Source organism: Ascaphus truei, chromosome 3 (genome assembly GCF_040206685.1).
Source record: "Ascaphus truei isolate aAscTru1 chromosome 3, aAscTru1.hap1, whole genome shotgun sequence".
Taxonomy (NCBI): domain Eukaryota; kingdom Metazoa; phylum Chordata; class Amphibia; order Anura; family Ascaphidae; genus Ascaphus; species Ascaphus truei.
Window position 1 is genome coordinate 86,880,751 of NC_134485.1, and position 13,118 is coordinate 86,893,868.

The 13,118-nt window shown below is 45.6% G+C and overlaps 1 protein-coding gene across 1 annotated transcript; it reads left to right on the forward strand.

The window, feature by feature from the left end:
* Positions 1 to 5,886: 5,886 nt before the first annotated feature.
* Positions 5,887 to 9,755, forward strand: CLDN3 (claudin 3). The gene has a single exon (XM_075594522.1). It carries the CDS (start codon positions 6,373 to 6,375, stop codon positions 7,015 to 7,017), a length of 645 nt encoding a protein of 214 aa, XP_075450637.1. The 5' UTR covers positions 5,887 to 6,372; the 3' UTR covers positions 7,018 to 9,755.
* Positions 9,756 to 13,118: the final 3,363 nt, after the last annotated feature.

Sequence of the window (13,118 nt, forward strand, 5' to 3'; positions counted from 1 at the left end):
TGTTGCGGTTGCGCGGCGGTCTCTGTGTCTGAGTGGTCACTCTCCTGCATGATATCTGGTGAGGCTCTGAGTTCTGCCATGCTGTAGGTGTGTGTATGCCTTTAGCCAGTGCGTGTGGTGTGCGGTCTTATACCTGTGTCAGCGATGGGCGACTGTCTCAGATGAAGCCGAGCGGTGTCCTGCAGCGTTCAGCGTAGGGATAGCTGTACTCACAGGTGTCCGGTAGCTCTGCCGGTGTCCTGGCGGGTGTCCGGTGGCGTGGCCCTTGGTGGCGCTGGCTGTGGGGACGTGCGCAGGGTAAGGTGAGATGGTAATCCCTTACTATGGAGCTGTGCAGGGGGTGGACTCAAAAAGACAGAGAAGGCAATCAGGTTTCGTGTAAGAAGCACTGTCTGTCTGCAAAGCTGCTGCCTTGTGTGCAAGGTTGTTTGCTGGCTGTGTCCAGTGTGAATCTGCTTGCTTATTTGTAAGGCTGCAGGCTGTGTGCAGTTTGCTGTATAAAGCTTGCTGCCCTGTCTGGCCGTGTAAAGCTGCTGCTGCTTTTCAGTCTGCAGAGACTGCTCTGTGTTATCATAAAGTCTAGAGTAGCAACTCCTGTAAGTGTCTGTAAGGCACACGGTATCCTTTTAACTATTCTGGAGGCCAGGGTCATGTGTAAGATGATTAGCCCAGATAGGTTCAACTCGGCCCTCTTTCCAAAGCACAACAAGTTCTGTATCTTTTCTTGACTTTATTTAGGAAAGGCAGCATAAAAGACAGGCACTTGTGAAGAGATGTTGGTGTTTAGATAATGCCTCTCTGTGGGTGCTTTGTAGTAAAGGACAGGTGAAAAGGGTAATGCTGCCACTAGAGCAGTAACAAGAGGGGTACTCACTCATCCGGTGGTGATGGTGGAAAAGGAAGTCCCAATGTATTCTGGGTAGCAAGATAGCCTGGGGACAGACCATCTGTGGGCAGAGCAGAGGGGGAGAAAGCAGACTAGCTCATTTGAGAGAAAGGCTGGGTTGCTATAGCAACTCACAGAAATGTCTAAGGGAGCTACAACATGTAGCAATAATGTTGCACTTCTGATACAGCAAGCTGTTGGGACAGGGGGAAATGACAGGCAACTGAACAAGGGAGAAATGATTCCCATAACTAAAGGAGAGACAGAGGAATATGGAATCTAGTTCCAGGACAAATACTTACTGGCACGCGAGACATATTAATACATTCCGGCACGCATGACGCTCCCAATAAAACTAAATATTACAGTGTAATACTAAAATTAAGAGAGATATTAATATCTGTCTCTTAGGACCTGCTAAACATCAAGTGTCTGTAATCGTTAGTTGCGGCTCAGTCCCCCGGTTACACATATGTAATTTTTAGCACGTTCAGCCGAGGACATCTCATAATATTCTTATATTTAATAAGGTCACTCATTCTGATATCTCCTTGCATAATGCACCTTTGCCCCCATAACCCCTTGTCAAGGAATCCTTTGAAGCTGGGCCTCGGGTGTAGCGAAAAATTGTCACAGGTGCTATATTTCACACCCAATGCCCCAGACCTCCTGTCCTAGCTGTCTCCCAGCAATATACCCTTGGCCTGCAAATTAGGTATTAACATACTGTGCACCAAAACCCCCTCTGTACTTTTCACACCCAACTTCCATCAGGCCCAGATATTTCTGAAAAGACACCACACATATTTGTATTTTCCTAAACTGCAGCTCATTAACCCCTTAAGCCTCCCGCATCAATCCTAGTGTATGTGTGAGTGCAAACACCAGGATGAGACATTACATTTATACAGGGTCATAAACAGTTGGATACTGAAGAAAGGTAAAAAACACATTACTGGACCTCAGTCCAGTTAACTCCTTGCTTCCCAAGTGAGAGTAGGGGGTGGCCAAATGGGGTGTAACCCCTTTAATCCCGGGCCAAATCCTCTCTCTCATGACACCCACCGGTGCTGAAGCAGTGGTTTCCTGAAAACCTGACCTTAAGGGGTCTTGAGGACTGGAGTTGAGCCCCCCTGTATTAGACAGATCTTACAAGTGTCTATTACCTTTGCAATAAAGCAATAGTACTTGTAGCTGCCAGCAATTCCCCTGAAGTCACATTTGAAGAAAATAAATTGGCATCGTGGTTATGTGAGTAACAACTCTGAACGATTAAAACTGCTTATTAAAAAGAACACTTTGCAATATTAAACATCACAGCTCCTCCATTTAGCAGTCAACGATTTTATTAAATATGTTGTTTTTTTTTGTTGTTTTTTTTAAATCCCCATTTACGTACATCGTTCTTGTATGTGGAATAGTTGCTTACAATGTTACATCATGTACAAAAAAAAATGCATGAAGAGCATTGCCCCAAAAGGATTGCGCCCTTCTGCAATTAGGCAGAGAACCACTAGTGTTTTATGCCAGTGCATTCCCAACTTCTACCTAATGAATACCAGCTGCACCTAATTCTACCAGTGTGTGAGAGCAAATGAGAGCCCTATAGTTTCATATCCCATTCCCATTGAATGAAGTTTGGATTCCTTTGCTATTTACAGTAGCTGGGGGATCCATGCCATCCTATTGTTGCATGTGCAACAAATAAGAAAACAGATCAGAGAAATGCTTCTTTTTCTTTTCTTTTTTTATCAGTGGCAACGTAACACAACTACTATTAAGTGTCTTGATAGAAGTATGTGGAAATATAATGCAAAATTACGTATTTTGCCTTGTCAGATTATTCTTTGCATATTGTAAATAGTCTTTTATTTAGAATTTTTAATTGATACATCTTCTGCAGGTTTTTGTGCCTCACAATTATTTCCGCTTTCAACCTGTCACGCTGTGCTAACCACAAACTAGACACGACCCCGGTACTGAGATGGGAATAGTAACAAACACAAGCCACAGGCACGGGGCCAACTCCGGAGTGTAGGATAGTCTTGGTAGCCGGATCAGGGATATATAGAGGATAGAGCAGTCGTGATACTTGCCGAGTTCAACGTAGGAGAGATCCGGAGGGTAAAAGGTACTTTCCCAAGGTCAGGATAGGAGAGGAGCGAAGAGTCAGAGGATAGCCAAGATCCTGAGCCAGAGGTCAGAGTAGTCAGACATGCCGGTTCGGTACACAAGGGGTAAATCTAGAATAAGCAGCAGGACACGAACAAGGCAGAAACAGCAAGGGTAAACACAGAGTAACATAAATCTATGCTCAGCCAATGTACCTGTGACATTGGTGAGCTATATAGGCAGGATCAGCCAACCCCTAAGGAAGTGGAGCGGGGGCGCGGGCCCGCGGCGGCCGTGATAGGTCTAAGGCTTTGAAGAACAGGTGTAGCTGTTGTGCAGCTAATGAATGCTTCTATGAGCAGGTGTAGCAGTTTGGCAGCTCGTGGCTCTTGACATGGAGCTTGGGGGCGTGGCGCACGTGTCACATGCGAGCGCTGCGCTCAGTTAGTGCACGGCATGATCCGGGGCGGAGTCTGAGTCCGTGGCGTCAGATGACGCCATTTTGGCGCGTATGCATGCTGCACGTGTCTGGTAAGGAATGTGGTCCATAGGCACCCCACATGTGCGCGGTGGTGCTCGAGAGGATGCGCGGAGCGGCTGTACTTCGGTAATCCTTACAGAACCCAGCAAATGACCTCCATTGTCTTTTTTGTTTTATAGCCAGGATTGGTGGATCTCTTAGACCAGGGGGGCGCAAACTTTTTTCCCTGCGCCCCCCTGCCGGCTGTCCCCTCACTCCCGCGCCCCCCTCCCAACCCCAACTTACCCGCGCTCCGGCGTAATGACGTCACATTGCCATAGCAACGTGACGTCACATGACCTCGCAGCGTCATTTTGACGCCGCGTTGCCATGGCGACACAGGGAGGAAGCCGCCGGAGCCACGGTAAGTTAGGTTTACAGAGGCCCTGCAGCTCCCCCGGCACTTAATTTAAGTGCCTTCAGGAAGCGCGCGGGGCCTCTGTAAACCCCGCGCCCCCGGTCGGCAGTGTCGCGCCCCCCCTGGGGGTCGCGCCCCACAGTTTGCGCACCGCTGTCTTAGACAATTTAGCGACTTTAAAGTAACTTCTCACACTTGGGTGCAACCCCCAGCAACAGGAGGGCACAGGCTATCCACCAATCCCCAATCTCGCTCTTCTAATAGGAGTGTGGTAGAACTCCCAGATGATGATGATGATGTTGGCCAACCAGGACACAGGGATGGAGGTCATCAGCCCTGTGAGGAGAACGATGAACATGAACACAATCATGATCTTGGCCTTTGCTGTCTCATTCTGAACGCAGTTCGTGCATTTGGCTCCACAATTGATGATGAGAACACCAAGCACATCTGTGATGGCGGTGAAGACCATCATGACATGATAGGGGTTTGTATTGAAAAATGAGAATCTGCTGCTATATTTATTGGCAAGACCCAGTTATGTTTGAGGATTTCTAATCCAATGACTTTTCAGATGGTTAGAAGTGCAGAGCTGCGCCCATTACTGATTATGTTACACCATGAAACAGCAAGCATAAGGTGCTGCTTTCTACTGACTTCCCTGTACCATGACTGGAGGGAACGGTTCTTTGTGTTGATCAAACCATTGTTCCTTTACGATGTGCCGTGAGGCTGCTTCTGTCTGACCTGGAGCATTGAAATGAATGGAGATCAGGGCTTCCCTGATATAGAGAAGTAGCTTCAAGGCCTATGGAATAGGGGGACAATACTCTTTGTATGAAGAGCAGGTTGTTTCCAAACTGTATTAATGCCATATAATTTAATAATGGTTCAATATTTCTTCATCAAACCCAATAAATGTTTCATGTTTCCATAATACATAATGTTTCATCCATGTTTTCATGATTCTTATTAAGTTTGATGCCAGCTCCGTCTTCCAGCTGGCGGTTTCGATATTGACAATCGGGGAACAAACATGACAAGAAAGATAAATATTGAATCACATCAATACCACCACCCCTCCTCCCGCCCTCCCGCCCTCCCCCCTCTCCTGCCCTCCAGCCCTCCCCCTCTCCTCCGCCCTCCCCCCTCTCCTCCCGCACTCCCCCCTCTCCTCCCGCACTGCCCCGCTCTCCTCCCGCCCTCCCCCCCTCAGTCCTTTTTGCTTCACATAACCACTTCCCATATCATTTCCTGATCCGAATGATGCTAAAACAACAAAGTATCAATCAAAAGTTACTTGTTGTGCTGGAGCCAAATTCTGCATAGCGTGACATATTCATTATCTTCTTTTGGGAGCTGTGTACTTCCCACACAGCTCCCTTTGTTACTATGGAATGCTTGAGCCAGCGGTGTTACAGGTACATGAGCTGCATAGAGGGCTGTAAGCAGGTCAGGCAGCACAAGATACATTAATGCAGATAACAAGGAATAAGAGAGTGGCAAAGACACACGAATAAAAGAAAATGTTCTAAAGCAACAGACTACAACAAGACCATCTTAAAACCACCCCAAACATATACATAAGCCTGCGCTTGATTGTTTCTAGACACTTGCGTGCAGTTAATTTCATTTATACATATGCTCTTATGTCTTCGTGTAGAAAAGAGGGTTTACATGACTGTGCCAAACTACATTCCACATTTGTTTAAACAACTTAGGTCCTGACTTTCTGTGAATATTTTCTTTTATACTTCCTTAAGCTTTTGCGTCTCTCTTTTCCTATGTGAATAAACTTTTGGATGCTGGGTTAATTATTTATAGAAAAAAAAAATCTGGAGTAGCATGTGTATTTAGTGGTATGTGTGCATGTGGATTTAGTGGTATGTGTGCATGTGTCTGTTACATGCGTACGTGTGTGCAGTGACACAGCTCCTTTAAGAGTTGCTCCTCCCCCTGGTTGCTGTGACAGCAGCCAACCCAGCTGCCGAAATAAAGGCAGGTATCAGGATCCGTTACACACCTGCCAGTCCACACAGAGCCAACGAGCAAGCGAGTGAAGATCTCCCATCTATTACCTGAAGGATCTTATATTCTGCTCAACCTACGTGCTCAGCCAGAGACACATTAGATCAAGCCAGAGCACCAAGACTTGGAGTAGACAGAGCTTAAAGGATCTCCTTTAGGGAAGTTGTATCTAGTGGGAGCACAAAACTATATAGAACTCTGAAGTGGGAAGAGGCAGCCTACGTATTCTTCTTTAGAAAAAGAACCTTTCTGGAGTTAGCACAAAGCCAAAGAGAGTGCTCATCTACAGAGACAGAGTCAATTGAAAGAGGAGACTCATCAAGAGACAGCTATTATCAGGGGAGAGGATTTTCAGAGGGAGAGTGCTAATTCGGACCCACTAACACTCAGAAGAGTTTCACTGTCTCCTCTCTCTGACTCCCTTTTGACGTCTTTTGCCTCTCATTCTCTTCAACCAAGGTTGCCAGCATGTCCATGGGACTAGAGATCCTGGGCGTGGCCCTGGCTGTTGTCGGCTGGCTGGGCGCCGTAGTTTGCTGTGCCCTTCCCATGTGGAGGGTGACTGCCTTTATCGGTAACAATATTGTGGTTGCCCAGGTCATCTGGGAAGGCCTGTGGATGAACTGTGTGGTGCAGAGCACCGGGCAGATGCAATGCAAGGTCTACGACTCCCTGCTCGCCCTCGCACAGGATCTGCAGGCAGCTCGAGCTCTAATAGTCATCTCCATCGTCATTGCTGTGCTGGGACTCCTAATCTCCATCATTGGAGCCAAATGCACCAACTGCATCACCGACGAGTCAGCTAAGTCCAAAATCATGATTGTCTCTGGGGTCATTTTTATTCTCGCAGGGCTGATGACCCTCATCCCTGTGTCCTGGTCGGCTAACACCCTCATACGGGATTTCTACAACCCTTTGGTGGTGGATGCTCAGAAGAGAGAACTGGGAGCCGCCATGTACCTCGGGTGGGCAGCCTCTGCCCTCCTCATGCTAGGGGGGGGCATGCTTTGCTGCTCCTGCCCACCCAAGCAAGAGAAGTACCCTGCCTCACGGGTGGCCTATTCGGCTGCCAGGTCCACCAATCCCGGCTACGACCGAAAAGACTACGTTTGAAGGGGAGATGAGAGGCTAGAGGAAGGACTTAAGGACACTCTTGTTTCAGGTGGGCAAGAGGGTGCTTGTAATTAGGGCAGAAAGAGCAAAAGGAAGAAGACATCCCCCCCAACAGCCTAACATTTACAAACATTTTCCTTGACATTGTAATTGTTAATAGGATTTATATATATATATATATAAGACCACATTGCCCCATTTCATTGCACAATTTGCTTGTGTTGACGCTCTCTGTGTATATGTGAGTGTGGAGGGGGGGGGGGTGTTTTCCATTCCTGGTGGCGTTGCTAGAATATTCTTGATGTGGGAGGGGCCAGGGCTGGCAGAGATGAGGTGGCTAAGTGGTGTAACCCTTTCCATGCTGGACAGCTGAACGAATCTTCAGTCACATTACAGAGCAACGCATTGCAGGCCTCTATGGAAGCAAATAGGTTACCACCGCCCGGTTTCCTTGGGTATTATACCCTTTGCTGCCAGAGCATTCAACAATGAGTTTCCAACACCTCTGTCAGCATAAGGGTTAACATCAGATGGAGTGAAACACTCTCAGAATGATTGGCGCAAATGTAACTAGACTTTGTTTTATACTTTACTGTCTGTCTCATCAATGACTAAAAAATGGTTGTGTTTTTTTAAATAGTATAAACTTTTTGTCCCCTACATTTTATCTCTAAATTGTCTTTTTGTGCTTTGTGGGTTTTTCCCCCTCTCCCCTTCCTCTTCTCTCTAGAGCCTCAGTGCCAGGCTGGAATTTGATCCCCTTGTTTTTAATTCCCCTTTATGTCCTGGTTTCTAGCTCTCTGCGGAGTGGAGAGAGAGAGAGAGAGAGAGAGATACTGGAGTAGCCTTTATGTCCTTGGAGCTGTGTACACCCCCTACCCCGCCTCTGTCCCGTTTATTGTGGTGTGTTAACGGTATTCTTGTTAATGTGTAACAGACCTGGTAGATTGCCCCCAAGTTAAATGAGCCAGTGAACCATTAGTGCCCCCTCCCTGCTTAGAAAAGTTAAACTGTGTTCGGTCAGGTTTTAACGCCCTCTAGCAGTTTCACTGCCCAGAGGATTTATAACGAGGGGGAGCCTTTGATTGCTTTGGTGGGACATACTTAGCCAACCCTGGTTTAATGCCTTAATTCTCAATAGATTTCGCCTAGATATAATTGCACTAAACTGGCTAAGACTCTCCTTGGTGATTAGGATGAAATAGCCAGGCTACAGTACATGTAATATCGCTCTACTAGCAAGTCACGAGAGTCAGTGGGGTCATTCGAATTTTATTGGAGAACTTGCTTAGCAATCGCCCATTTAGTGGTGAATATGTAACTAGTGCAATTCAGTAAGGAGGAGAGCTTTAATCATATAGAAGTATGTGTTATATATATATATATATATATATATATATATATATATATATATATATATATATATATAGCAACTGTAAATATTACAGTATGTTCATTTGCATGTCTTAGACATGCAAATGAACATACAGTAATATTTACAGTTGTTGCTATATGCTTTACTGTGGAGGGTTTTTGTCACTTTTTTTTACCCACCATAACCTTACTAAGTGTGGTCACCTTAGGGTGACAAGTATGATTTTCTTATCACATTCATATTCCCTATACAGCTCAGATCATAGCAGGAGCCGCCCCCCCTGTCCCCCATCCCTCCCCCCCCCCAGGCAAACCTATTGGGATACAATACCTGGACTTAATGAACCTTTAGGCCTTGGGATAAGGTGGTTACTCTGATCCTATTGTATGGTTTTGTTTTGTTAATTGTATGTTTTTTTCTCACATTGTGTAACTGTTATGGGTAAGGTTTTGGTTTTTTTCTACCTTGGGAACCACATAAAGAACCCTCTAGAAATGCAGAATTGACCAGGCTGAGAAATAGGGCAGTCAATGTAATATAAACACAACCTATTTTCTGCTCTGTTTTGCAGCCTAGAATTGCTTAGCGGTACAACTGCAGAGGAATCTTTACCAGACCCGCGGGTCCCATGAAATAACATTACATACATGGTTACAACCCGGTAGTGGCCACATTTCAGTTCTGTAAAAAAATGTTGCTGTATATATAAATAGAATAACATTTTGTATGTGATCATACACCCAGAGGGAGATGCTTTTAACCTCTTCAGTGCTAGGAGAGGTGACAATAAAGCACTTGTGTTGCCGTCCCCTGTCCAGCACTGAATGGGTTAACGGACCAGCATGAACGAGGTTCCCGGGACGACCCCTCCAGCAGAACCGTACAAGTCTCTTATTCAGATGCGTGTCTGACGACAGCTCTGATTTAACCCCTGCTATGCCTTGCAGGGTGCTTTGGAAGGGAGGAGGTTAAACTGACATATCATATCATGCCCTCGCTGGGATTTGCAGACATGTTCTTTGCGTGGCGATTGCTACAAGCTCACTTACCAGCATAGGTTAACCCAGGAGTGGCCAGCTCCAGTCCTCAAGGGCCACCAGCTGGTCAGGTTTGAAGGATATCCCTGCTTCAGCACAGGTGGCTCAATTAGTGGCTGTCTTCGACTGAGCCACTGATTGAGCCACCTGTGCTGAAGCAGGGATATCCTGAAAACCTGACCTGTTGGTGGCCCTTGAGGACTGGAGTTGGCCACTCCTGGGTTAAGTGCTAACAGCAATATCCGTCTCTTTGTTTGCATACCTTGTTGTAAGCCGGAGTTTGCTTTAAATTAGACTTTTCAATAAAATGTGTTTGTTATAATCTGTTCAGTTCATGGCTGTATTTTGTGTCCTCTGCATTGCGAGCTACTTTGTCTTTTTCCCTCTTTTTTTCCCCTCTTCTGCACCACACTTCTGCATTGCATGATCTAATGGTGCCACGTATTTGTAACCATGTATCTGTCATCATAACTCTGTGCACAGGACATGCTTGAAAACGAGAGGTAACTCTCAATGTAAGACTTCCTGGTAAAACATTTTATAAATAAATTAATACATTTGAAGGAAAGGGGTCAAAAGCGCAATCCCGCCCAAAAGTTTTCTTCTCTCTTCACCTTTGTACCTGTCAATTAACTATTGCTGGTTCTTATCCAATTCCCCCAAAGCATTCTGGGATTTACAGTTTTTGACCTACGCAGGACTAGAAATCCCAGGATGCTAAGGAATGTGGGCCCAATATATGTCATACAACCAACACATCTAATTTGCATTGTTTATGTATTTTGGTATTATCACATGGCATGTTTTCAAGGCTACACAGAATATACATAACAATACAGGGGATTATTGCTCCTCAACACTTACTAGCTCACCAGAGATCAAGGCAATAGAATTCACGTCTCAGTTTGCAATCTATGCGCTTTATTCTATATCTGCCGTTCTGGGTGTTTTCTGCTGAAAATCCCTGTTGGCGTCTATGAGGATTTTCAGCCCGAACAATCTCTTCAGCACATATAGAATTACCCCCTAGGATAGGGGTGGCCAACTCTAGTCCTCAAGAGGCCCCAACAGGTCAGGTGTTAAGGCTATCCCTGCCACCTGTGCTGAAGCAGGGATATCCTTAAAACCTGACCTGTTTGGGGCCTCTTGAAGACTGGAGTTGGCCACTCCTGACCTAGAGGGTATTTTGGGAGACTTATAGAGACAGTAGGAGAAGGTATAAGTGCAGTGGATTGAAGTCCCTGGCCAAGATGGTTGGTAAATGCAACAACAAATGTGGGGATATCCAGTCATCAATCTAGTAGACAGACGGTCTAAAAGGTTTGAGAGAGCTATAGAGACAAGACGGCTGGAAAGAAGGCAACCTTGAGCAGAAGACAGAAAGTGACCCCGGTGTTTGGTGCTCTCAGGCCACAAGTTAATCCCTCTGCTACCAACAACAATGGGAGTTTCTGTACAACAGTGCCCCAATCTGCACTACAGAGAAAAGCGCTATATACAGTAAATAAAGGTATTATTATTGCACGTTAATGAATAACCCCCATAAAGTTTGAGGCACTTTAGATTTTTAATAATACTGTAAAACAAATTCTTAAAGCGCACAGAGAGCACTGTACATATCATTTTACTGGCACAGTAAGTGCCTGTCCCAATTAGCTTCTAACATCATTTTTGATGCCTGGGGCACAGAGATATAAAATGACTTCTCTAAGGACACAAACAGCTCATTCTGTGATTCAGAAATGTTTCACCAAGGGAAGTATATATAACACTATAAACCCCTCCTACATTGCATCATCTCAGCCTTGTGTAACAACAGTGACTAAACCTTTTATCTGAGGACTAATTGGCAGCATCCGTGTTCAAGGGTAACGGTACTGAGGGGAGAAAGAGTACCACTGTTTTTTTTATTTTCCCCCTCACAGCACAAACACTTTTGTATTTAGAAACGTACACTTTTTAAAAATTTTTAAAGAAAATTGAAATCTGATTTTACAGCATAAATATCGCATAGATATTATTCTACACTACTATAATATTCCTACGCTACTCTGCCCCAGTGTTTAATAAATGTAGATTTTTTTAAATTGTTTGATTACGCACAATACCCCTACATTTATGAAGCCACTTCAACCCTTGTGTCTGTTTTGTGAAACAGTAGAAGCTTACGTGAAACGTACGTCGGGGTATTGCTGACGTTCCGTGTTAGCAACGTACACTCACACACAGCTGAACGGAGGTTTCACGGCAGGTCCTCGGTTCCCGCTGTACACACCTAAGTAAGACGCGGAAACTAAGACTCTCCATTTAAGAGAGGGCAAGCTTAGCCATTATTGATAGGGCGACCTTTACCCTTACCCTCCTCTTATCGTAGTGTTATGTATGTAGGGCAAGATTTTGGGTTCATAGACACCTGATTAGTTTTCATGTTTTCTAGCAGCTACACATGGGACCTCTTGTGGGCCACACGGCTGTGTAGGCATTTGAGATCCCCTCACCTGCAAGGCATTGTGCATAGCTCAGACACACTGACTAGAGCAGTGGATCAACAACTTATCACCTGTATCTGGTCCCTCTATACGCTTTAGTAAGACGCTGAAACTAAACATAGAGTCTCTGTTTCAGAGAGGGCAAGTTCAGCCATTACGGTAAGGACTACCTTTACCCCTACCCTCCCCCTCTTCTTATTGTAGGGTTAAGTCGGCCTCCTGCACTAAGACAGGGACCCCATGGCGGGTGCGAACCCCCCTTCCCCCACTCTGCGCGACTTTCCGCATTGCCTCCCTTTGCTCCACTCTTCCCCGGCGGCAGCTATGGAGTTAAGCCCGGGGGAGGAGCTAGTGATGTAATAAGGAAGGGAAGTTATATGTATGGGGTGCGCTGGGTGGCGGGCCTCTTTCCACGCAGCCCACTGGAGTGAAGATTGATTCCGTATGTGCTACAGTGCAATGTGAAGGAATAGGAGCCAGTGTTCCTATGCAATTCTCACAGGAAACAGCCATGCAGTGCAAACAATGAAATAGTTCCAAATCACACAGCTAAATGTAGTTATATCCTTGTCACTAAAAACCCTTTAAGCCACTCTTTGTGGACTCCCACTAACCCCTATATAGGGTATATTTTGTATGGGTGTCACAGGCCATGGGTATAGTGCAAACAGGAGAAAGGAAACTCACATATCTCTTGAGATCCAGGTGCTGTGGGGCGTGCTCCTACCAGGTTGGAGTGCAATGCAGAAATTTCTTGAATGGCGGTGCAGCAGCCTTTGAAAAAAATTGTGGGACCAAAAAGCAGTATACTGGGTACAAAACGTTTAATGGCACATAACAAAACAGCAACAGACAAACTCTGACGCGTTTCAACCACCAAGGGCCTTTGTCAAAGAGTATAGTTTGTACAAGACACTTAGAATTTAAATACCCCCCGTTCCCGCCTCCTCTGATGACGTATCGGCGCTCTCTTCCTATGAGAATCATCCCGCCCCCTCTGACAGGGACGCTAAGTAATTATTCTATTGGACAACTTGGTTGAGTTGTGTTTTTGCCTCATTCCAGAATTGCAACATCGCATACAGCAATGGTGAAATAAACTAGCTTTGTAACACTCACAAATGGAGAAGTGAGGAATATATTTTGTGCAGGCCATGGCGGCACGAAATTATGAGCCTTTGGCTGAATAGGCTGCGCAGT